The 27,784-nt window shown below is 37.2% G+C and overlaps 1 protein-coding gene across 1 annotated transcript in view; it reads right to left on the bottom strand.

The window, feature by feature from the left end:
• The window catches only part of LOC126175240 (juvenile hormone esterase-like), a 170,181-nt gene that overhangs the window by 38,488 nt on the left and 103,909 nt on the right, over positions 1-27,784 (bottom strand). Inside the window, exons 3-7 of the mRNA XM_049921879.1 lie at positions 24,888-25,026; positions 23,429-23,614; positions 23,071-23,267; positions 12,679-12,835; positions 6,768-6,934 (exon numbers count right to left, since the gene is read on the bottom strand). Of these exons, the coding sequence (XP_049777836.1) occupies positions 6,768-6,934; positions 12,679-12,835; positions 23,071-23,267; positions 23,429-23,614; positions 24,888-25,026 (846 nt within the window). The remainder of the gene's footprint in view (positions 1-6,767; positions 6,935-12,678; positions 12,836-23,070; positions 23,268-23,428; positions 23,615-24,887; positions 25,027-27,784) is intronic.

The raw sequence follows: 27,784 nt of genomic DNA, 5'->3' as shown, positions 1-27,784 counted from the left end.
AGCACAGTGAATGCATTATTGTGGCCAAGATAGACACGAAGCCCACGCCTACTACAGTAGTACAAGTTTATATGCCAACTAGCTCTGCAGATGATGAAGAAATTGATGAAATGTGTGATGAAATAAAATAAATTATTCAGATAGTGAAGGGAGATGAAAATTTAATAGTCATGGGTGACTGGAATTCGGTAGTAGGAAAAGGGAGAGAAGGAAACGTAGTAGGTGAATATGGATTAGGGGTAAGAAATGAAAGAGGAAGCCGCCTGGTAGAATTTTGCACAGAGCACAACTTAATCATAGCTAACACTTGGTTCAAGAATCATGAAAGAAGATTGTATACATGGAAGAAGCCTGGAGATATTGACAGATTTCAGATAGATTATATAATGGTAAGACAGAGATTTAGGAACCAGGTTTTAAATTGTAAGACATTTCCAGGGGCAGATGTGGATTCACAATCTGTTGGTTATGAACTGTAGATTAAAACTGAAGAAACTGCAAAAAGGTGGGAATTTAAGGAGATGGGACCTGGATAAACTGACTAAACCAGAGGTTGTACAGAGTTTCAGGGAGAGGGTAAGGGAACAAATGGCAGGAATGGGGGAAGAAATACAGTAGAAGAAGAATGGGTAGCTTTGAGAGATGAAGTAGTGAAGGCAGCAGAGGATCAAGTAGGTAAAAAGACGAGGGCTAGTAGAAATCCTTGGGTAACAGAAGAAATATTGAATTTAATTGATGAAAGGAAAAAATATAAAAATGCAGTAAATGAAGCAGGCATAAAGGAATACAAAAGTCTCAAAAATGAGATCGACAGGAAGTGCAAAATGGCTAAGCAGGGATGGCTAGAGGATAAATGTGAGGATGTAGAGGCTTATCTCACTAGGGGTAAGATAGATACTGCCTACAGGAAAGTTACAGAGACCTTTGGAGAAAAGAGAACCACTTGTATGAATATTAAGAGCTCAGATGGAAACCCAGTTATAAGCAAAGAAGAGAAAGCAGAAAGGTGGAAGGAGTATATAGAAGTATATAGAGGGCCTATACAAGGGCAATGCACTTGGGGACAATATTATGAAAATGGAAGAGGATGTAGATGAAGATGAGATGAGAGATATGATACTGCGTGAAGAGTTTGACAGAGCACTGTAAGACCAGACTCGAAACAAGGTCCCAGGAGTAGACAACATTCCATTAGAACTACTGACAGCCTTGGGAGAGCTAGTCCTGACAAAACTCTACCATCTGGTGAGCAACATGTATGAGACAGGTGAAATACCCTCAGACTTCAAGAAGAATATAATAATTCCAATCCCAAAGAAAGCAGGTGTTGACAGATGTGAAAATTACCAAACAATCAGTTTAATAAGTCACGGCAGCAAAACACTAACGTGAATTCTTTACAGACGAATGGAAAAACTAGTAGAAGTTGACCTTGGGGAAGATCAGTTTGTATTCTTTAGAAATATTGGAATACGTGAGGCAATACTGACCCTACAGCTTATCTTAGAAGCGAGATTAAGGAAAGGCAAACCTACGTTTCTAGCATTTGTAGACTTAGACAAAGCTTTTGACAATGTTGACTGGAATAATCTCTTAAATTCTGAAGATGGCAGGGGTGAAATATAGGGAGCGAAAGGCTGTTTACAATTTGTATACAAACCAAATGGCAGTTATAAGAGTTGAGGGGCACGAAAGGGGAGCAGCAGTTGGGAAGGGAGTGTGACAGGGTTGTAGCCTCTCCCCAATGTTATTCAATCTGTATATTGAGCAAGCAGTAAAGGAAACAAAAGAAAAGTTCGGAGTAGGTATTAAAATCCATGGAGAAGAAATAAAAACTTTGAGGTTCGCCGATGACATTGTAATTCTGTCAGAGACAGTAAAGGACTTGGAAGAGCAGTTGAACGGAATGGATAGTGTCTTGAAGGGAGGATATAAGATGAACATCAACAAAAGCAAAACGAGGTGATGTTGAGGGTATTAGATTAGGAAATGAGACACTTAAAGTAGTAAAGGAGTTGTGCTATTTGGGGAGCAAAATAACTGATGAGGGTCTAAGTAGAGAGGATATAAAATGTAGACTGGGAATGGCAAGGAAAGCGTTTCTGAAGAAGAAAATTTGTTAACATCGAGTATAGATTTAAATGTCAGGAAGTCATTTCTGAAAGTATTTGTATGGAGTGTAGCCATGTTTGGAAGTGAAACATGGATGATAAATAGTTTAGACAAGAAGAGAATAGAAGATTCAAAATGTGGTGCTACAGAAGAATGCTGAAGATAAGGTGGGTAGATCACGTAACTAATGAGGAGGTATTGAATAGGATTGGGGAGAAGAGAAGTTTGTGGCACAACTTGACTAGCAGAAGGGATCGGTTGGTAGGACATGTTCTGAGGCATCAGGGGATCACAAATTTAGCATTGGAGGGCAGAGTGGAGGGTAAAAATCGTAGAGGGAGACCAAGAGATGAATACACTAAACAGATTCAGAAGGATGTAGCTTGCAGTAAGTACTGGGAGATGAAGAAGCTTGCACAGGATAGAGTAGCATGGAGAGCTGCATCAAACCAGTCTCAGGACTGAAGACCACAACAACAACAAGTAAGTTCAAGTGAAGATTTAATAGTGTAGAATAAATGTCAGTACACATTTTAATCTATGGTATAAATAAATTTGCATTTTTTAACTACAATTTATGTTAGAAATACACAATTTTGCAGATTTTCTTTCCTGTATTTTTACTCAAAGGATGTCTTATAACTCTACGAGTTTACTCATTTTATAATAAGTTTGTACTCTGAGGAAAATTTTACTTTCCCTCGCATGTTATCAATACCTGCATGTTGCCAAATTCCTTTTTTGTACTGATGGGAAGCTTGTTATAAACTTTTATTCCTGATTCAGTTATTCCCCTATGGAATTTGTCAAAGTTGCAGAGCCTTGGTGGAAATTTTTCCCCTGTATTTTGTAATGCTTATGAATTTCACAGTCTTTTTGGGATAATTCCTTGCAGCTGGCTACAAAGATAGTCAGTGAGTACATATATTGATTTGTAACAGTGAGTATCCTGACTGACCTGAAGAGACCTCTGCAGACCACACGTATCAAACTTGCAGCTTGTTTTTGTAATGTGTAGCCTTTCCTCAGAACATAATACCATAAGAGAGAACAGAATGGAAATATGAAAAACATGACAAAAGCAAAATTTCTCTGTTAACAAGGTGAGAAGTAGCTCTCTGAGCAAAACACTCTGTGCTACGTTTTTTTGACCAGCTGATCAAATTACTCTGCCCATCTTAGCTGGCTGTCTATATGGATGCCTAGAAATTTTGTATGTGTCATTTCATAAATTTTTTGGTGTTTGATCATTTCAGGAATGTAGAGTTTTTTATTTAATGTTTAAAACTGTATAATGTTAGTTTTTGCAAAATTTAGGGTTAGGCTGTTTGCTGTGAACCATTTGTGTACTTGGTTAGTGACTGTCAGCACTGTATCTTCATTGGAGAGTTGGGATCCTTGATCAGAATACTCATATCATCCACAAACATGACTATTTTTTCTCTGTCATTAATTGTATTTGGTAGATCATTACTGTATATCAGGAAAATTAGTGGCCCAAGGATAGAGCCCTGAGGGACTTCATATACAGAGGGGGTCCAAAAAAATGTATCCACTGTTTAAAAGTCCCTAACTTGCAAACTAATTGATGGAGTTGTCTCATTTTTGGTGAAAGTGTAGCTTAAAGTTCAACTTTAAGATATCACTGTAGGGGTTGAAAATAGTCACCATTATCATCCACACACAAACGATGCCATCGAACTGCAGCACGAACTACTGACTGCAACATGTTCAGTTGGATATTTGCACATGAATGTACAATGGATTCTGGAAGTTCATCCAATATGCGTGGCTTTTGTCAATAAACAACTGCATATGTTTGAGAGATGTTCATCTGCAGTGGTGATCTCTTTGTCCACACATGACCAGTGCAGTATATCATATCAGTGCAGAATGTTGATATATATGACATTTGTGTGTCCCAGATAACTCAAGCACTTCTTTAGTTCTTGGTAGGCTACTAAAGTTTCATTTTGGAACATGTTGTTTGAGCCACCAAATAGTATAATATAACCCTCTGATAATAACTCACTGATTTCCTTGGAATTAACATACTTCATTACTTGAAACAGTGCCCCAGGCTTGACAAAACCTGTTGCTTTCAGAGTTTCTGCCACTTCATTTACTCAAGAAGCCATTCCCATCCATGACTATCAGTGAGAATCACAAGCTTTGTCATGTCAGACAATTACAATCTGAATCATGTTGGAAGTGTTTTCAGGAATGGGAACAGCACCATGTAGAATTTGTATATCTTCATATTGTAGTGTTCTTGATAGTGGTTATTGTAACACTCGGTATTTGGATATGTTCAGTGTGCCCTACAAAAGCATCATTGTCACTATCATCACTGAGCACTTCAAATCTGTTTTTATAGGAATATCTGCTGGCCTATTTTGCATATCAGTACACATATTGAACTTCCATGTTTTTGTTAAGTTCTCATTTCCTTTCAATGAGGAGTCTGTATTTGCACACTGAAAATGAAATTTTGACTCACACTTCACACATACAATACTGCTTTTAGTGATTTTCCTGCATTTTTTACATACACCACTACATTTCTTGCCCCAAGTCTTAGCACCAGTATCTAATAACAATTCACTGTTTCTTTTATTGTCACATTCATTGTTTAGTTTCTTGAGAGTGTCATGTTTATATTTTAAAGCATTAATCTCTTCTAACAGCATAGCAATGGTTTCTTCCTTGCAGTCTTTTGTTATTGTTTTGCCAAGGCTGTAGACATTACACCTTTTGCAATAGCATTGTTTTTGTCTTGGATTCACATTTACACATGTAAAATGATACATAGTTTTACAGATTATGCACATTATGACCTTTATAGCATGTGTCCTGTAGTAGCAGAGTTCAGATGTCTGCTCTTGCAGTTCATACAATGATGTGCTGTTCTGTGTGAGATTTCATTTTTGCAATTTTGTGGCACCCTCTTTCTTCTTTCAGAAACTTTTTTGGTAATAAAACATCCATTACATATTTGATCACGATATACATCAAATTTGTTACACGTTAAGTACTTTTTATTATTTCTCTTGCACTTATTCAGGAAACCAACATAGTTGCAATTTACACTTGGTGCCATTGTTTTGTAGCTTAGTGCTACATCAAATCAAATCTAATTACATTTCTGGTCTTGTGACATGGACAGTTACCCTTCTGGAGAATGCTACTGCTGTCAGGGAAGACATCAAGCATGAAAATATGCTGTTTGTCTACATGGAAGACCAGGTGAATGTCCTCCATAGTGTGATACTGCTTTACCAGCCTACATTTGTGGCTCAGTGCATGTTTTCAGCAGTTCCTTGCCTGGATGGGAGTGTGTCCAGACATGACCATCAAATTAGTGTAAAAAGAAATGTGATTAATTTGACCATGTGACACATTTCCATTAATATACCATCCAATATTGATGATCCTGTGCCAACCACAATCATAAGTGGCAATGATGTTGAGTCAACATGGAAACATGTAGGGATCATCTGGTGTAGAGCCACATGTCCAACAATGTGGCCTGAATGGTGTGCTCTAAAACAGTTCTATCTGCACCAATACTGTAATATGTTGTCATACCTGCCACAGATCACTGCATATCCTTACCTTACACAGTGGGGAAGCCTCTGACCTTTATGTTCTGGTATGTGGTGTTCATGTGTAACATATACTCATGGTTTCTTTGCCCTTAAAACCACTTTTCCCTAGATGTTCATAACAGCAGCACTTGGATGGCTGACCAGTTTCATCTTTATGAGATTATCATTCACAGGTGCAGGGAAATCTGCTCTGTCTCAAAGTTACTTACATCAGTAGATTTCCAGATTTTTTGTCTGTATCACCTCTGGAGCGATTCTCCCATAGTCTCTGCTCAGTTGTAATGCTTTCTGTGCCACATTATGTGCCCAAAATATTATCAGATAGCCTTCAGTCTTGCAGTGTGTGCTTCTTATAAAGCTCAAGTCCAAGAAATGTTACAAGTGATACAGTTGCAAACACACAATGAAGTTTATATAGACACTGAATAATATATACTTCCAGCTCCATAGCATATTATTTAACTGGAGAATTTAGATATTGTCAGTTTAATGGATAACTGTTTACTAATACAGGAAGGTAGGATGCTATGAGATGACATTTAAATTGAGGTCAGTGTCAACAGACCATTAGCTAATTCTGACTGGAATAATGGGGGGAATCAGCTAAGGTATTATTGTAGCAGTTATCCTGTCTAAATAAGTATTGCCAGACAAGAGATCTCTCTCTTCCAAAATACGAGTTTAGTGCCTTCAGTGCTTCACGTTACTCCGTCAACCTGTAAAAAACTGTAACCATATGGATGGAGACTTTTGTGGACAGAGTCAGTTTCTGTAATATTATTTTTTGTTTATAGCTTCATCATGTTACAAAATGGATCGATATACTTGACACTTAAAATAGTGTCCCAGATTTTGGTTCAATTTAAAGTGTGGTATACTCACATAAACAGAACACTTTTGTGGAAAACATGTATACTTGTTTACAACTCCTTGTCAAGTTCAGATTATGCCATGTATAAGGCAAGTCCTACGTTTTCTTCAGAACTGTTTATGTTCTAAAATATTATTTTACCTTCATAAATCTTATTAACATTCAGCAATGCTTACATTTGTCAGTGCATTAAAAGAAAATCCTCCAGAAGACATGTAAAATCTGTATATTTCATTTGTAATAAGATGTGCATTTGGTGCTTTTTCGTATAGCAACGATATGGGCAGCAGCTTCTGGAAACTGTCTTGAATCTCTTGCCTCAGGGACTCATTTGAAAAGATAGCTGAAATTTGTGTACAAAAATTAGATCTATTAGTATTTATTACAAAACAACATACCATACTCAGTACAAACTGTTATCTTAATTCAGTGTACTTATGTCAGTATGCATGGAACAATATGTCTACTTGTTTTATACGCACCAATAACAAACAAATGTTTTAACTGTAAAAGTATTTTACAGGAAATGAGAATTTCATGCATGCATAATCTTCTAGGAGCTACACCTAAATAATAATTTATGCTTCTTTGTATCACAGTCTGCCCCTGGTAGCTGAGTGGTCAGTGTGACTGAATGTCATACCCATGGGATTGGGTTCAATTCCCGGCTAGGTCGGAGATTTTATCAATTCAGGGACTGGGAGTTGTGTTGTCCTAATTATCATCATTTCATCCCCATGGATGTGCAAGCCGCTGAAGTGGCGTCAAATCAAAAGACTTGCACCTGGCGAACGGTCTACCCGATGGGAGGCTCTAGGCACATGACAATTTTTTTTGTATGACAAATTTTGAAATCAGATATCCACTGTTATGGCTGATGAATAATAAGGATTGTATCACAATACAGTTCACATTGTAATAAAAATGTTAGGACTAAATAAAAAACAGTAATTATGGTTAAGCTCTTCAAATCAGTTAAATGGTTCTGGAGGTGCTACAAGTCTTACAGAATTTCTCATTCACACTTTGTATTCTGTAAATTCCAGCACAAAAAGATATGTGGAATGAACTGAGTTAAACATTTACTGTTAGGCTACTGCTGTAAAGTACATGAACAACAATTCAAAACTAGTGCTAATCTACTCAAATAAGTAGTTAATTATTAATACTAGGTTATATTTATTATGTGGCTTCAGTCAATATACTACATAGCTATTAGAGAAGCAGCTTCTTTGAAGAAAAGCCACAGTTATTTTCCTTACATTATTCAATTGCAGTTTTTTCTACTACTTCACACAAAGCATTTATGTAATTTTACTGTTATCAGAGAATGCTGTCAGTTACCTGTACACTGGAAATATTAAAACCCATTTAATGTGAACATGCTGGTGTTCATGTCCAAGATTTGGTGGAGGCTCTGTTGCTGGCTATTGAACATACCAGTTACAAATTGTGGTTTATATTGGCATGAATGATGCTTGCCACCTGGGTTCATAGGCAATCTTTATTACTACAAGTGGCTGTATAAAATGGTGAAGACTGCTAGAGTTGCATATGGGGCAGAAGTTGAACTAATACTTTGCAGTATCGGTCCCATAATGAAACACAATTCTCTGGGTTGTTGTCAGTTGAAGGCTGAACCCAGAGGCTCAGACAATTCTGTGGTGACCTACAAAATAGGTTTCTTGAACTCTACCATCAGATGGAAAACTGTGGAGGAACCTTCTTAGTAGGTCAGGTATGCACTACACACAGGGAGTGATTACTAGGGTAGCAGAATACATGTGGCATAAACACGTGGACTTTTTATGAAAGAGAAATCCCACTACAGGCCCAATTAATTATGTTCCAGTTTCAGAGCTGAATTAATATCAGCAGCAGAGCCTCCTACAACTCTTGGATTATAGAGAGTAGCATTCACAGTGACACATTTGAGAAAGAAAATGTTAGTGCAATATTAGGTAAGTGTAGGAACATATGTAGAAAAGTCCCCATGGAAATGTCCTAGAACTAATCTTGCTTGCAAATAATAATAATTCCCACAAAGTGATAAGGACAGAAACCTAACTAAAACAAGAATTTAATAGCAATGAAATACTAAATCCCTTCTGGAAAGTATGACATATACAGGCTGAGCACCACATTATGTGTAGTTTTATTTGAAATGTAAACTAACAGATTATAATGTGGTTTACACTGACACGGTGACAATGACGTGTAAAAAGGGTTGCATTTCATCATTTTACCCATTCATATGTGTTGTGTGCCTGTAACCACCACATTCATATGTAACTTTTATTAGAGACACCATACAGTTTTTCACTGTGATGGAGGGAACTTCAAAATCTCCACTGGGGTGAAATTAGCATTAAATAATACAATAACATCTGCTGAGGTTACTACAGATTCCAAGGGTGAAATAATTTGGGGGAAGATAAGTCTTATGGGAGGATCACACAAGACAAATGGATGCTTGTATAGAATACTTGCCTCCAGAGCAGCAGTGATGCAACATTTCAGGGAAAATTTGGAAAATGTTGTTTGTAAATTTTCAAGCCATTTGATATTACTAGGGGGAGATTTTAACTTCCCAGCTTTAGACAAAGAGATGAAAGTGATTAGAGCAAGTAGTAGGCAAAAGACCATCTTGTGAGGATAATATTTTTTAGCTTCTGGTTCTAAACAAACCCTAACATTGTCCACTCAGTTAACATAGGTCAGGGTATCATTGATCATTCAGGTACTATAACATCACTGACTACAAACATAAATAGGAATGTAAAACAAGGTAGGAGGAACGGAGTGGAAGGAGGATTAGAGTTTGTCTCACTGGCAACAAGGTCACTACAGATGGAGCATAAACTCAGATTATGCAAGGATAGGTAAGGAAATTGGCCCTGCCCTTTCAGATGAATCATCCAAGCATTTGACTGGAGCAATGTAGGGAAATCACAGAACACTTAAATCTGGATGGTCAGACATGCATTTAACCCATCATCAAGGGCATCGCTGGGGGGGGGGGGGGGGGGGGGGGGGAGCAGGTGAGTGGATCGATAGTGTAATGTAGAGCTATGAAGATCAAGTAAAAGTGAACAAACCATATTACACAGTCCAACAGTGCACCTTGCCAGTAACGCCCTTTTTCAAATGTCTCTACTTTCTTGCCTTGCAGTGGGTTTTGACTTCGAGATACAGAACTATTTAATTTCAATTTTCAACTATTCTTCAAATGAAGGCAGCATGACCAGGAGGTCTGAGTTTTCCTGTCACCAACTGGGTGACCAGTATGAATTTAAAAAGAAACATATTCGAATCTCTAGGTGACACCCTCGCCCATCGTCCTCTCTAATGTGAGTCCATCATTCTAATCAATATGCCACATCTCTTGGCGCAAGGTAGGAAGATTGCACTGCTTAGCAAGTGTGATAAGAACAGATTTCTGATTACCTGAGCAGTCAACATAAAATGAAATGAAACGAAATAATCATATGGCGTTGATGGCCAAGAGTCCCCACCTTGCAATTTGACTGACAAATTGCAAGTATTTTTAGGTGATGCCACAAAGAGAGACTTGCATGTCAATTATGGTGAAATGATGATGAGGACAACACAACACCCAGTCCCCAAGTGGAGAAAATCTCCAGACAAGTCAGGAATCGAACCCAGCCCCACAGCACTGCAGTCAAATGGGCTGACCCCTCAGCTAAGAATATGGACAATATCAGATATTCATATCTTAAACTTAAAATGATGAGAATAAAAGGAAAAAGATGAGGAGCATAGTAGAAAATGCGAAAGTGAACAATGTCAAAATTAGCATAAGGAGATCCATGCATGAAGTGCTTGATGAGCTCAAAAGTGAAATTCTATATGCCTATTTGACAAAAAATCCTAAGAAATCTTGGTCTTGAAGTTAAATCAGCAAATGGATCAAAGTCATCTGTCCAGTCACCAAAATGGCATAGAAATGAAAGATGTTAGAGAGAAAATCAAAATACTAAATTCATATTTTCAAAATTGTTTCGCTGAAGAAGACTGCATAATTATTCCTCCTTTCAATTGTCACATAAACATTAAACTGACATATAGCAAAATAAGTGAACACAAGACAAAAATATCAACTAAAATAAGTCAACAGGGGCAACAATCGACCTGATAGGCTACTAACTGAACATAGAGTTAGCATAATAACTTGCTCCTCTCCCTATAGCAGTTTACTATTGGTCACTAAAGGATGACTGGAAAAATACACAGGTCACTCCCATTTTCAGAATAGTCAACAGTTGCACACAGGCACAGCCCTGAGCTGTCAACAGTCTATTGTACAGTTTGGGAACAGGTTTTATGGTTACATATTATGACTTTTTGGAGACTGAAATTCTTCTTTGTAGGAATCAGTGCAGATTCCACAAACAATGAGCATATGAAACCGATCTCATTTTGTTCATACATTATGTTACATCCCTTGATTTCCAGAAGGTGTTAAATACAATTCCAGATTGTCACTTAATGTACAAACTACAAGTGTATTCGGGTAAAAGAAGTCCAGTCAGACGGAACAGAGCCTGTCATTCTTAATGCAGATGTAAAAGTAACTCTTTGGGCACATTCCAGTGGAGTGTCATAGAAACATAAATATATAAATGAGCTAGTAGCAAAGTGTAGGAAGATTTTTAGAGGATTGACACATGGTGTAGGAACTGACAGTTGACCCTCAGTGTAAACAGCTGTAATATATTCCACATAAATAGCCAGAAAGAACCATTTTTGTATGATTACATGACTGTTAAACACTCAGTCACATCCATTAAATACATGAGAGTATGCGTACAGAATGTTGTAAAGTGGAAATATCACATAAAACTAATTGAAGGAAAAGATGCTGTCAGACAGAGGTTCACTGAAAGAATCCTCATGAAGAATAATCCAGCCACAAAAACAGTAGCTAACAAAACCCTCATGTGACAATAACTTGAGAATTGCTCAGTGGTCCGGATCTATACCAGTTTAGGCCTGGTGGAGAAAATAAGAAAGACCACAGAAGAGCAGTGCATTTTGTGTCACAGATTCTTTTAGTAAGGGCAAAATTAAGGAAATATTCATCCATTACCAGTGACAGGCACTACAGTGTACATCACATATCATTTACTGTTAAAATACCAAAACCATACATTACTAGAAAAGACTACCAACGAATTACTTCCTGATCTCACAAGCAGACCATGAAGCTATAATTAAAGAGATTTGGGTTCACACAAAGCTTACCACCAATTCTTCTTACCACACAACTGGAAGAGGAAAGGAGGAAGTGAAAATGGTAAGTAAAGTAACCTCTGTGATGCAATTTTCTTGCAATTAAAGATGTAGATGTCAATGTAGGATGCACACACAAAAATAAAATAGAGCACATAAACTATTACCTCACAAAAACCAATAGACAAGTTTTTGTATTGAAGGCAGTAGAAAACTACAACCCAGTGAACAGCAAAGGAAATAAAAGAAGAGTAAAAATTGGTTGGAGTTATTTGGGTAAACTAAGTTCTCACTGTGGTTGGGCTCAAAGTATGTTGGTAGCTTTCACTTACACCACTGAAACATGAACTCTAAATGCAAAGACCATGCAAAAAGAAAAGATGGCTCAGTGATCAATGTAGAGATACAAGTTGTGAATAACTCAAAATGGCATAACAAAAAACACAGAGATCAGGGAACAGACTGGAGAGGGAAACATGACTGTGGCAATGAAATGGAAATTAGCATAATATATGCCCTTCTGTTAGAACACTTTGCCTTTTTCTTGGTCTTTCAGTAGGCAGTCCTGGAAGAGAGAGAGAGAGAGAGAGAGGGAGAGAGAAACATCAGGTTTCCTGTTGCTTGAAGCAAATATGAAACTGCAAGATAAGCCTATTTGTACATATGACATACAAAGAGAGAGAGAGAGAGAGAGAGAGAGAAGAGAGAGAGAGAGAGAGGGATGGAGGGAGAGTTTTCTTACAATGTAAGAGAGCAAGATCTTTGTCAGAAAAAAAACTGCATTTCAGAATTTCAGGTCAAATACAAGTTTATAAATATGGTACATGTTTTTACCTGCTGTTCTGAGTAGTCCCTCATGCTCATTCACACCTATTAACCATGGCATTTTAACTGCTGTTTTATACTTGAGAGGATGCACTGTAAGGAAAGCCTGATTTCCTTCAGCCTCTACCACAGGTCCAAAAGGTAACCATGGATCAATGTCCCATTCCTGTAACATCAACAATCAATAGATATTCTGCCAATATAATGTTAAACTATTCAAACTGCTAACCTGACAAATAAGTCTGTGCCCAATCATTCCAATAAAATTTTTCAATCAGTTTAACAAGACTGATCATGTTTCAAGTCACTCAAGTCATTGAGGAAGTTAAGCTTGGCACTAATATCAAAGGATATTAAAATATTTCTTTTTCCATTAGCTTTCAAGCCCATTTATATTGGTTTCAGTTCACATACTCTAAGTCCTGTAAAAATGTTAATGTGGGACTGCTACACCAATGTAAATAAAGGAAAAATATCTGAGAAAAAAATGGAGTTGAGAACTTGGCTAGACATATTACAATACCTAAATCATCTACCATCTAAGTTTGCATCTACATCTTCTTACACACACCTCAAGCCACTGTATAAGGCAGACGGGAGGTATTACATACCAGTATTATCTGTCTCCTGCCCTATTCCATTTGTGTATTGAGCAAGGTAAAAATTACTATCTATATGCCTGTGAGTATGCACAAATCACTCTTATCTTATTTTCATGATCCCTACATAAGATATACCATTTGGAGGTATTGGATAGTTCACACATTATCCTTTCAATTGAAGAGGTAAGAATAATATAGTCAAAAGCCACTACTTTTACAAAACATGTCTTTTGTGTTATTTAACTTCTATTCAACAGGGAAGCTACTGCAAAAATGACCTTGCTGTTGGTGGGGAGGCTTGCATGCCTCAGCAATACAGATAGCTGTACCGTAGGTACAGCCACATGGGAGGGGTATCTGTTGAGAGGCCAGACAAATGTGTGGTTCCTAAAGAGGGGCAGCACCCTTTTCAGTAGTTGCAGGGGTAATAGTCTGGATGATTGACTGGTCTGGCCTTGTAACATTAACGAAAACAGCCTTATTGTGCCGGTACTGTGAAAGGCTGAAAGTAAGGGAAACTACAGCCATAATTTTCCCCAAGGGCATGCAGCTTTACTGTATCATTAAATGATGATGGTATCGTCTTGGGCAAAATATTCCAAAGGTAAAATAGTCCTCCATTCAGATCTTCGAGCAGCGACAACTCAGGAGGATGTCATCAGGGGAGAGAAAACTGACGTTCTATGGATCGGAGCATGGAATGTCAGATCCCTTAATTGGGCAGGTAAGTTCAAAACAAAAGGGAAATGGATAGGTTAAAGTTACATATAGTGGGAATTAGTGAAGTTTGGTGGCAGGAGGAACAAGACTTCTGGTCAGGTAAATACAGGGTTATAAATACAAAATCAAATAACGGTAATGCAGGAGTAGGTTTAATAATTAATAAAGAAAATAGGAGTGTGGGTAAGCTACTATGAATAGCATAGTGAATCCATTATTGGAGCCAAGGTAGATATGACACACACAGCTAACACAGTAGTACAAGCTTTTATGCCAACTAGCTCTGCAGATGACAAAGAGATTGATGAAATGTATGATGAGATAAAATAAATTATTCAGATATTGAAGGGAGATGAATCTTTAATAGTCATGAGGGACTGGAATTCGATAGTAGGAAAAGGAAGAGAAGGAAAAGTAGTAGGTGAATATGGAATGGGGGTAAGGAATGAAAGAAGAAGCCACCTGGTAGAATTCTGCACAGAGCATAACTTAATCACAGCTAACACTTGGTTTAAGAATCATGAAAGAAGGCTGTATATGTGGAAGAGGCCTGGAGACACTGGAAGGTTTCAGATATATTATATAATGATAAGAGAGAGATTTAGGAACCAGGTTTTAAATTGTAAGACATTTCCAGAGGCAGATGTGGATTCTGATCACAATCTATTGGTTCTGAACTGTAGATTAAAACTGAAGAAACTGCAAAAAGATGGGAATTTAAGGAGATGGAACCTGGTAAAACAGAAAGAACTAGAGGTTGTAGAGAGTTTCAGAGAGAGCACTGGTGAATGATTGACAATAACAAGGGAAAGAAATACAGGAGAAGAAGAAAGGATAACTTTGAGAGATGAAGTAGTGAAGGCAGCAGAGGATCAAGTAGGTAAAAAGACGAGGTCTAGTAGAAATCCTTGGGTAGCAGAAGAGATATTGAATTTAACTGATGAAAGGAGAAAATGTAAAAATGCAGTAAATGAAGCAGGAAAAAAGGAATACAAACATTTCAAAAATGAGATAGACAGGAAGTGCAAAATGGCTAAACAGGGACGGCTAGAGGACAAATGTAAGGATGTAGAGGCATATACCACTAGGGGTAAGATAGACACTGCCTACAGGAAAATTAAAGATGCCTTTGGAAAAAAGAGAACCACTTGTATGAATATCAAAAGCTCAGATGGAAAACCAGTTCTAAGCAAAGAAGGGAAAGCAGAAAGGTGGAAGGTGTGTACAGGTTGGTCCATTGATCGTGATCAGGCCACGAAATAAGAGTCAAACGAAAAAATTACAAAGAACAAAACTTGTCTAGCCTGAAGGGGGAAACCAGATGGCACTATGGTTGGCCCACTAGATGGCGCTGCCATAGGTAGAACGGATATCAACTGCGTTTTCTTAAATAGGAACCCCCATTTTTTACTTCATATTCGTGTAGTACTTAAAGAAATATGAATCTTTTAGTTGGACCACTTATTTCACTTTGTGATAGATGGTGTTGTAATAGTCACAAACATGTGATCACAATTTTAGACAAACTGTTGGTAACAGGTAGGTTTTTTAAATTAAAATACAGATCATAGGTACGTTTGAAATTTTTTTTTCCGGTTGTTCAAATGTGATACATGTACCATTGTGAACTTATCATTTCTGAAAATGCATGCTGTTACAGCATGATTGCCTGTAAATACAACATTAATGCAATAAATGCTGAAAATGATGTCTGTCAACCTCAATGCATTTGGCAATACGTGTAACGACATTCCTCTCAACAGCGAGTAGTTCGCCTTCCATAATGTTTGCACATGCATTGACAATGCACTGAACAATGCACTGACGCATGTTGTCAGGCATTGTCGGTGGGTCACAGTAGCAAATATCCTTCAATTTTCCCCACAGAAAAAAATCCGGGGACGTCAGATCCGGTGAACGTACGGGCCATAGTATGGTGCTTCGACGACCAATCCACCTGTCATGAAATATGCTGTTCAATACTGCTTCAACCACACGTGATCTACGTGCTGGACATCCATCATGTTGGAAGTACATCACCATTCTGTCATGCAATGAAACATCTTGTAGTAACATTGGTAGAACATTACGTAGGAAATCAGCATACATTGCACCATTTAGATTGCCATCGACAAAATGGGGGCCAATTATCCTTCCTCCCATAATGCCGCACCATACATTAACCCACTAAGGTCACAGATGTTCCACTTGTCACAGCCATCATGGATTTTCCATTGCCCAATAGTGCATAGTATGCCGGTTTACGTTACCGCTGTTGGTGAATGTTGCTTCACCGCTAAATAGAACGCGTGCAAAGAATCTGTCATCGTCCCGTAATTTCTCTTGTGCCCAGTGGCAGATCTGTACATGATGTTCAAAGTTGTCACCATGCAATTCCTGGTGCATAGAAATATGGTACGGGTGCAATCGATGTTGATGTCGCATTCTCAACACTGACGTTTTTGAGATTCCCGATTCTCACGCAATTTGTCTACTACTGATGTGCGGATTAACTGCAACAGCAGCTAAAACACCTACTTGGACATCATCATTTGTTGCAGGTCATGGTTGACGTTTCACATGTGGATGAACACTTCCTGTTTCCTTAAATAACATAACTATCCGGCGAACGGTCTGAACACTTAGATGATGTCGTCCAGGATACTGAGCAGTGTACATAGCACATGCCTGTTGGGCATTTTGATCACAATAGCCATACATCAACATGATATCGATCTTTTCCGCAATTGGTAAACGGTCCATTTTAACACAGGTAATGTATCACAAAGCAAATACTATCTGCACTGGTGAAATGTTATGTGATACCACATACTTATATGTTTGTGACTATTACAGCACCATCTATCACAAAGTAAAAAAAGTGGTCTAACTAAAACATTCGTATTTCTTTATGTACTACATGAATATGTAATAAAAAATGGGGTTCCTATTAAAAAAACACAGTTGATATCCGTTTGACCTATGGTAGCGCCATCTAGCGAGCCAACCATAGTGCCATTCAGTTTTCCCCTTCAAGCTAGACGAGTTTCGTTCTTTGTAGTCTTTTCGTTTGATGTTTATTTCATGAGATATTTGGTCCAGTTACTATCAATAGACCACCCTGTATAGAGGGTCTATACAAGGACATGTACATGAGGGAAAAATTATGGAAATGGAAGAGGTGGTAGCTGAAAATGAAATGGGAGATATTGTACCATGTGAAGAACTTGACAGAGCACTGGAAGACCTAAGTCAAAACAACAATACTGGTAAAAGCAGCAAAAAATGAAGATATACAAGAAGAAGTAAACACAGTTACAAAACATCTAAGTAATTGGACAGCATAAAATCAATTGATAATAAACTACAACAAAACAGTAGCCTTAAATTTCCATAACCTCCAAAACACCACTTTGATATATCCAGAAATAAAAATGAATCAACACCCTATTGCAAATGATGGGGCTACAAAATTTCTCAGCATCTGGATACAAAGAGATTTAAAATAGGACAAACACATAGAATAAATTAATGCCAAGCTGAGCACGGGCTGTTATCTTCTTAGGGTTCTCAAATGATGCATAAATGAATAGGCACTATTGTGTGCCTATTATGCATACTTCAATGCCCATCTCAAGTATGGACTCATATTCTGGGGAAATTCCCCAGCAGCTCAAGGGACTTTCACAATACAAAAAAGAGCCATTAGGATTATGACAGGGAGTGGTGCTCGACAGTCCTGCAAATCAATATTTAAAGCACTGAATATACTACCTGTGCCGTGTATGTTTATTGTTGACACACTAATGTACGTAAAAAAGTATATGACTGGAAATGATGATAATACTTTAAAAAACAAAGATATACATGATTATAATACTTGAATAAAATATAACTTGCATCTACCCCCAGCCAGTACCAGTTCGTATCAGAAAGGTACATGCTATCTGGGCATTAAACTCTATAATAGATTATCAAATAGTATAAATTGCTTAAAAATATTAGTTCTTTTGAAAGATCTGCCAGAGAATATCTACAGTACCACTGTTTCTACTCAGTAAAGGAATATTTGGACCAGAATAACTGTTAAGAACTAAAGCTACTGTAATTTGTAACATTGTAAGAACTACAACTATTGAAATTGGTAGCATGTTGAAAAATGATTATTTAAATATGTATCATTTTGAACTTAGTAATAAGTCCAATATCATCCTGTACACTGTACTACATATGATCAAAGGACTCAATAAATAAATAAATAAATAAATAAATAAAAGGCCCTAGGAGTAGGCAACATTCCAATAGAACAACTGATAGCCTTGGGAGAGCCAGCCCTGACAAAATTCTACCATCTGGTGAGTAAGATGTATGAGACAGGAGAAATACCCTCAGAATTGAAGAAGAATATAATAACTCCAATTGCAAAGAAAGTACGTGTAGATAGGCATGAAAATTACCCAACTATCAGTTTAATAAGTCATGGCTGCAAAATGATGACACAAATTCTTTACAGACAAATGGAAAAACTGGTAGAAGCTGGTCTTGGGGAAGATCAATTTCGATTCCATAGAAATTTTGGAACACTTAAGGAAATACTGACCCTCCTACTTACCTTAGAAGATGGATTAAAGAAAGGCAAACCTACATTTCTAGCATTTGAAGACTTGCAGAAAGCTTTTGTAATACTCTCTTTCCAATTCTGAAGGCGGCAGGGGTCAATTACAGGGAGCAAAATGCTATTTACCATTTGTAGAGAAACCAAATTGCAGTTATAAGAATCGAGGCACATGAAAGGGAAGCAGTGATTGGGAAGGGAGTGAGACAGGGTTGTAGCCTATCCCCGATGTTATTCAATCTATATGTAGAACAAACAGTAAAGGAAACAAAAGAAAAATTTGGAGTAGGAATTAAAATCCATAGAGAAGGAATAAAAGCTTTAATGTTTGCTGATGACATTGTAATTTTGGCAGAGACAGCAGAGGATCTGGAAGAGCAGTTGAATGGAATGGACAGTGTCTTGAAAGGAGGATATAAGATGAACATCAACAAAAAAAAACGAGGATAATGGAATTTTTATAATTAAATCAGATGATGCTGAGAGAATTACATTAGGAAATGAGACACTTAAAAGTAATACATGAATTTTGCTATTTGGGGAGCAAAATAACTGAAGATGGTCGAAGTAGAGAGGATGTAAAATGTAGAATGGCAATCACATGAAAAGCATTTCTACAGAAGAAAAATTTCTTAACATAGAGTATAGATTTAAGTGTCAGGAAGTCTTTTCTGAAAGTATTTGTATGGAGTGTAGCCATGTATTGATGTGAATCATGGACGATAAATAGTTTAGACAGGAAGAGAAAAAGAGCTTTCTAAATGTGATGCTACAGAAGAATGCTGAAGATTAGATGGGTAGATCATGTAACTAATGAGGAGGTATTGAACAGAATTGGGGAGAAGAGAAATTTGTGGCACAACTTGACTAGAAGAAGGGTTCAGTTGGTAGGACATGTTCTGAGACATCAAGGGATCACCAATTTGGTATTGGAGGGCAGCGTGGAGGGTAAAAATCATAGAGGGAGACCAAGAGATGAATACACTAAGCAGATTCAGAAGGATGTAGGTTGCAGTATTTACTCGGAGATGAAGAAGCTTGCACAGCATAGAGTAGCATGGCAAGCTGCATCAAACCAGTCTCTGGAAGGAAGACCATAGCACATTGAGGAACTAATCTTTTCTGTGTGTGAAACAACTCACAGCCACAGTACAATGGCAATTGCAAAGAAGAGGTAATTTCCATAGATAACTGGAAAAGATGAAGATTATTCAACTGGTGGAAGCAGTTATTATCTGTCTGGTAAATATTCATCCAAAAGTTACATGCTAAGTCGAAAATATCTAATTTTTTAAACAATTAAAACATGGAGGCTTATGTTTTTATCAAACTACAATGTACTGCATTATTATAACTGTCATTTAATTGCTAATCAAAATACTTATGTGTGAATTATAAACAAATTATACTCCTCCTATTAACTACTGTGTTATTGGTAATAATTTTAATATTATATGGCTATTTGTATAATATATCAATATATGTTATATATGTTAAAGTGGCTTTTGTCTTTCCCATTCTGAAAATTTTGTTTGACTTAGGATGTTGACAAATTTAAAAGGTCTCTAGGGGTATCACCCGCTAAAGTACCTAAAGGCAGAAGAAAAACAAGAAATATCAAAAACTGGAAAATGGTAAAATGTAAATGTCATAGCAATTGTGGCAGAGAGTAATCAGATAAAACAGGACAAACTATTGGTGCTAAAATTCTTGGTCCTGGAGGTATATGTAAAAATATGTCTTGGAGAAAATGAATGTATAGAGCAGATATTCCATTCTTTCTGGGATATGGGTGACTTCAGTTGCCAAAATAATTATCTTCTGAGTAATATTAAGATGGAACAAGAGCAAAGGAGGTAACTACGATTAATGAAAATCGTAAGATAGATCTTTTATATTACATACTTTTTATAGAAAAAATTATTATTCTGATAGATTAACATATTTTATTTTTTTTAGCTACCCAAAGAAAAGGCAAAGTGCAGTTTTACAGCAAATGGTTACTTTTTTGTATCAGTTTAGGGTTAATGGCTGTAATATCTTTGTATGCAGAGAGGTGTTCTTGGGCTCCAGAACAATCAAGGACACTTTAAGAACTTATAAAAATGCCTGTATGACGGTCACTGCACTTCCCCAAAAGCCAGAAGGTACACCTAAAGATTAAATTAATGTTGCTTCCAGAAAGTCCATAACTATGTTGTATTCTGTTTATTTATGTTGCTTTTGTCTTTAAGTATCATATTCAGTCACAAATTCACAGAATTTCCCTGACCTGGGCATCTAACTTTAAAATGAACTATGTTTTTCCTCAGAAAAAAGGGGAACCCATCAAGGAAAATTTCACCCGAAGCAGTTTAGATAGTTCAAAACTTCATAAATAATATACCGTATCTAAGTATGTTAGTAATTACAGCTGGTCACAGAATGCTAATAAAGTGTAATTTTATCATGAAACAACAATCACTTCATCATACCAAGAACATTATTTGAATATTGTAAAGAAAATAATGCACCACAAGTTAATGTTTCAAAATCTCAAGACTTTTCAACCATGATTTTAATAGTGTTTTTGAACTGTCCCATTTGAACAGATGTCATGCATGTGATGAATTCCACATTCAAATTGAAAATGCAGAATTGAGTAATTCTGAAAATATGATTGGAATATTACAAATTGAAATGAACATACACCATGCCAAAGCATGGACAAAATAGTGTCACACATCTTCACAAGTTAGCTAAAGAAAGGCCTGAGGAACATCTTACAATAGTCTTTGATCTACAACAAACCTTCCCAAAAGAATGACTGTTGTCAAGATCTGCATTCTATGAAAGGAAATTATGGACATATAGTTTAGATATTCACGGTTGAGGACATTGGTTCATGTGGAGCGAATATGATGCAAAGTATGGATCAGATGAGATAGGAAGCTGACTGATAAAATTCCTGTTAATAGATGAGTCTCAGGCAACCACTCTTCACATCATTAGTGATCAGCTATCAAGAAGATACTTAAAACTCATTCCAATTTGCAAAGAAAAGAAAACTGAAAGATGTTGTCTCTGTATGTCCGTCTTTTTAACGATGGTCATGGGGCTTGGCTGTTTGATTGAGGATGTCAAATTGAACACTTTTCAGCTGTCAATTGTCAACTTTATTTTATTAGGCTGAAACTGGTTGCCTAATAAAATAAGGTTGAAAATTGATGGCTGAAAGGTGTTTAATTTGACATCCTCTTGAAAGATGTTGTGCCATTTATGCCATACATACATTGGATGTTTTGAAGAAATACTTAAAGAGTCTGAGTGAAACAAAGGAATAAAATGAAGAAAATGACACAGAGGTGATAGATATTGGTTATATTGTTTGAAATATTGTAGTCACCATTTTTCATAGTTATGTAAATTTTGTAAACCTTCTCTTCTTTTAGTTTGAGATAGGCCAAAGCCCAATGTTATGTCAGGCAGCATAAAATATTTTTTTATCAATAATGTGTAAATTTTTCACAAAATAACTATGCACACATGTATATGAAGACACTGGAGACATTAACTACTTGTTTTGGATACCCAAAAAAATTGATAAGTGATTTGCAGATTTATTCTAACTTTTAAAATGCTCTCCTAACAAATTTACATTTTGTGGCTTTGGATTATATCATTCTCACCCCCTCAACTCTTGTAATTTGTACTATATGGTTTTGTGAGAGCTACATCTACATGACTACTCTGCAATTCAAACTTAAGTTCCTGACAGAGGGTTCTTTGAAAGTCATCTTTCATCCAAGGATTCCCATTTAAGATCCCAGAGTATTTTGTTACACTTAACTATGACCTGTATGGTCCTGTTATGCATCTTGAAGCATATCTGTGTTTGTTCAATGAGTGTTATTATGTATCCTTCATAAGAACAACAAACACTGGAAAAATACTCTAGAATTGGTTACACTAGTGTCTTGCATGCAGTTTATTTAACAGATGCACTGCATTTCTGCAGAATCCTTCCAAACATTCTACATCTTCCATTCACCTTCCTAACATTCATTTTACTTGATCATTCTATTTTGTAGTGTTTCTTAGGATTGCTCCTACATACGTATACAATGTGATGTGCTCAGTATGTTCACCACTAAACTTGGAATTGTGTGTGTGTGTGTGTGTGTGTGTGTGTGTGTGTGTGTGTGTGTGTTTGTGTGTGTATGTGTGTGTGTACTCTAACTCCACAAACAATTTATTTTGAAAGCTGGCATGTTCTTCCAGTGTTGAGTGAGTGGTCTCCTCTACTCCTAAATTATTTACTTATTAAAAACCTAAATATGTTGTAATGAAGGTTCATCTACTTGCTATATCTTGAAGAAAAAGAACAATTATTTATAGCTAGGCTGTACTGAATCTGAAGTTATAGCTCAGTATTCAGTAAATGATTACACAAATTATGTTTATATTTATTTACACAGTACTTACCACAAAGTCTTTCCCTCTTGAAACAATCTCATAATCATCTATTTCTCTGAGACATTCAACCAGGTCTCTACTACTGTTGCTACTAGGACAACCAAGCAGGGAGGCAAGTCTGTGAGCTTTACTCACAGCATTGTCTGTGGGGAGTGCCCATGGCATCAGAGCTGTGCCACTTTGTGAAATTGCATGATGAAATAAACCTGAAAGCACAAGACACAAATAATAAGATAGTGATAAGAACTCATTTTTATGAGGCTAAGAATGAACTGTTCATATGCAGGTTATAAAATGCAAAGAGTATTTTTTTAGCTATAATTATTTTTATTAAACTGTAAGTTATACACAGAAAAATATTATTTACCTTGACTAAGAGGAGACATCATTAGGTAGTGTACACTAGCTCCACCAGCACTTTCTCCAAATACAGTGACATTGTATGGGTTACCACCAAACATAGCTATGTTTTCTTTGACCCACTGTAGAGCTGCTACTTGATCCTTCAGCCCATAATTACCTGGAGAAGCTGAGTCCTGAGTACTGAGAAATCCTGCAAACATAAAATTGTGAATTTCAGGTTCATATGTGTAATAAAAAAGCTATATAAATACTTCAACCACATAATGTTTGGATTCCAAACTGTTTCCTGTCAATCACTGCAAAATTTATATGTAGTGAGACAAGAAAATAACTTCTTGTTTCATATTTTTACAGTGAAAGCTATAAATATAATCAATTTTAACAAAACCAGCAATTTGTGACACTTGATTTAAAGTAATCTCTCTCTTCATTAGCCAGTATGTAAGAGATAGTATGCTTATACTGAGAAATTTGTAACGGTAATCTTGTATGGTTATATGATTGCACTGTTAGCTAGCAATGTTAGAAACGTCCTGCAGCTCATTTGTTTTGTGTACAGTAATCAGTTTCACATGAATTCCTCTAAAATCCGGATAGTGTCAATCAGGCAGTGGTTTTGATATATAACCATGACATAGGTTATATTCCTGATCTTTTATTATGACAGTACTATGAAAAGGATAGAGTGCTGCTCATCATGTAATGGAGATGTTGAGTCACAGACAGGCACAACAAAAAAACTGCTAAATGAGTAAACTTTCAGTGAAGAGACCTCCTTCTGATTTGACAACATACACCCACACACACATGACCACTGTTTCTGGCTACCAAGGCCAGACTGTGAGCAACAGTGCATATATTGCAGGGAGAGTTCTCACCAGCGTGGTTCAGAAAAGCAATATAATTGAAGTAACAAATTATGAATAAGTTACACTCTATAAAAAAGTAATAAAATACAGATGTGCACATAAGTGCAACAGTCAAAACAAAGAAAAATATCATTAAATAAATCATATGAGATGTTTGATATCAGATAAGGAAGGGGGCAGAGCAATCTCAAAATTTCTGCCTATAATGTAGTTTAAAACTTTTTGACATCAGTATTTTAAAAATAACATTGTAATACTTAAACATAAAATAGTAATTTTTAAACATAAAACAGATTCCCTTCTTTTTCATGAATGCACACATGAGATTCTTTCTAGTGTTATTTAGAAAGGTAAATAATAAATTTATAACAAAGAATTAAACAAAACAAAAATAGAGTTTTATCTGTTACAACAGATATTTTCAACTTTCTCCTGTGAATGTGAAATTAGTGGTTACATCTAATTTTCACTCTAAAGGTAAGTAATTTTTTTATTATTTTACTTGAATTCTTGATAGCAAGATAATTACTGGTAGTTAACATCATGGAATGCATTGATGATATAATCAACTTTTGGAAAAAAAGTTATGCTTACCAAGAGGACCTAATCGATAGTTAATAGTAACAAGGATGACATCATGATCAAGAAGAAAATCAGGACCATACAATGAGCCACCTCCTGAGATCCAGCCACCTCCATGAATCCAAAACATAACTGGCAATGAACCTTTTAGCTGAAAGAAAAAAATCTGAAATAATTTAAAAATCAAAATACTACTATCCATTCCATTCCTCAATTAAACCAACAATCATACTCTGTGTAGGAAGCTTACAGCTATTTCTGATACTCCAACTTAATATGAGGAGAGTAATGACTAATAAAGTAGATACATTGTTTGTTTGAAGTCTCCAGCATCTGCTGATTGTACACCATGGAACAACATGTGCAACTACTACGCTGTAGAGATACAACTAGACATTGTTAATCTATATTTAAATTGCTTATATCCAATTTCATATTTGTTACCACCCTTCAGCATCTTCCACAATTTACAACTAACTGTGCTAAGCAAAGATGCATTAGATGCTTAATCATTTCTGGCAGAAGCTGCAACTGGCAACAGGAAATGTCACTATAAAAGTACTGATGAAGCAAAATTATGAAATCTAATCTTAGAAGCATCACTACCTGCTGCTGGAGTATGCTTTATCTCTGTTTGAATATTTGTACATTCCAAAAACTTGTACATTTTACAGTCTGTCCAAGATGTGTCTCTACAAAGAACAGTTACTTCACCTACCATTATTGTCTTAAACTGCTGTGAGCCATATAAATCACTTGTAACTCTATCAATACATTGGTTCAAACAGTGGAAGATCCACGACTGACCTGTTGTAAGGTATTATTTTTGTTTTTGACACAATCCCTTTTCTATGATATAATCATATCCAATCATAACTGCTTTTAGCCTTCAAAGGGCATCTTCAGATGCTATGGACAGCATTTGATGAAAAAGTGTTCATGCATTGATAGCAGAACCCAATTATCAGCAACTGAAGAGTTCAGTCTACTCACAGCCCAAACATCAATATAATAATTGTCACAGTCAATCAACTATGGAAACACACTGAGTTTGCGGAATGTACTGGCCATAAACAACTCCAACTCAAACTATGCTATGAAGGATGTGTGTGGTACACATAGGCAACCTCCTGAGAAGTGCTGAAGGATGGTAATTTTCCCCTTTTCATTCCAAGCTACAGGCTAATGCATATGTCCATTCAACACATGGGAGCATCAGCAGTGTGATTTGAACTTGAGCCAACATGACCTTGCTACATTGGTACTGTGAGCAGCTGACAACAGGGTGAGACTACAACCAGTATATTTCCCAACTACATATAGTTCTACTGTATCACTGAATGGTGCTGACATCCCCTTGGGTAAAATATTCTGGAGGTAAAATAGTCCAGATCTCTGGGCAGTGACTACCCAGGGTGACATAAACCAAAAAACCGAATCTGGTGCTCTAAAGGCTGGTGTGTAGAATTTTAGATCCCTTAATTTGGTAGTCAGGTTGGAGAAGTTAAGAAGACAAATGGTTTTTTTTGTTTTTTTTTTTTTCTTTATTGATTTTCAATTCTCCACGAAGGGGGCAGGCTGGCAGCAGCTTAGTACACTGCTCTACAATCTACAGACTTTGTTTCTAAAAACGGAAGAAGAAAAGAAATAAGAAAAACAGGCGATAAAACGGTGACTTAAAGTGTAAAACGGCGGAAAAATGCGGAAAGTTAAAATAGAAAGCGAAAGGGATTGGCAATGTTTATAAAAGACACAGGAATCAGACAAGTAACAAAGTACACACACAATTAAAAAAAGATGGCGACAGTCTGGTTTCTGTACACAAGAGATAAGAAGTACACCCAGCGACAGTATGATGGCCGTTCGCAACACTTCCCAAAAAACACAACACAGAACACTCACTGTAAAATACTGCACGAAAATGGCGGCACAAACATGAAACTCCCGAGCAAAGACAGATGGGGGGGGGGGGGGGGGGACCTGGAGTGGGGGGAAGAACGAGGAGGGAGGAAGGAAACAACGAAAAGGGGGGGGGGGACCAAGGAGGCAGAGGATTCATAAAGGGGGAGAGGGCATGGCAGACGCAAGAGGGAATAAGAGGAGGGAAATGCAAATGGACTCGGGGGAGAGAAGGGGGGCAGAGAGAGGGGAGGTAGGGAAAAAAGAGGATGGAAGGGGGGCAGAGAGAGCCCGGGAAAAGGACAGAGGAAAGGAGGGGGAGTGCGGATCAGAGTTGATAGGAGGGATAAATGGAGGGAGAGAGGGCATCATCCGGGAGGGGGAGTTGATGGAAGCCACCTTGGGAAAGGAGATGTAGGGTGTAGAGATGGAGGGTAGGGAGAGGAGCAACCAGGGGGTGAGGGGGTTCAAGACGGTGGGAGGTGTAGAGGATGCAGATATGTTTGAGGAATAGGAGCAGATGGGGGAGAGGAATGAGATCATAGAGGATCCGGGTGTGGGACGGGAGGCGTATACGGAAGGCGTGGTGGAGTGCAGATATGTTCGAGGAATAGGAGCAGATGGGGGAAAGGAATGAGATCATAGAGGATCCGGGTGGGGGACGGGAGGCGTATACGGAAGGCGAGGTGGAGTGCATGATGCTCAAGGATCTGGAGGGACTTATAGAATTTGGGGGGGGGGGGGGGGGGGCAAAGAAAAATGGATAAGTTGATGTTAGATATAGTGGTAATTAGTGAAGTGCAATGATGGGAAGAAATTTTGGTTAGGTAAGTGCAGGCTTTTCTCTGCAAAATCAAATAGAGGTAAAGCAGAAGCAGGCCTAATGATGGGTATCAAAATAGGAATGTGAGTGAGCTATTATGATCAGCACCATGAACATATTACAGCAGCCGAGACAGATACATTGAACCCCCCTCCCAACACACACACACTCATGTAGTAGTAGTAGT

The sequence above is a fragment of the Schistocerca cancellata genome, chromosome 3, assembly GCF_023864275.1.
Source record: "Schistocerca cancellata isolate TAMUIC-IGC-003103 chromosome 3, iqSchCanc2.1, whole genome shotgun sequence".
NCBI classification, from domain to species: domain Eukaryota; kingdom Metazoa; phylum Arthropoda; class Insecta; order Orthoptera; family Acrididae; genus Schistocerca; species Schistocerca cancellata.
This window is presented reverse-complemented; position numbering and strand designations above follow the sequence as displayed.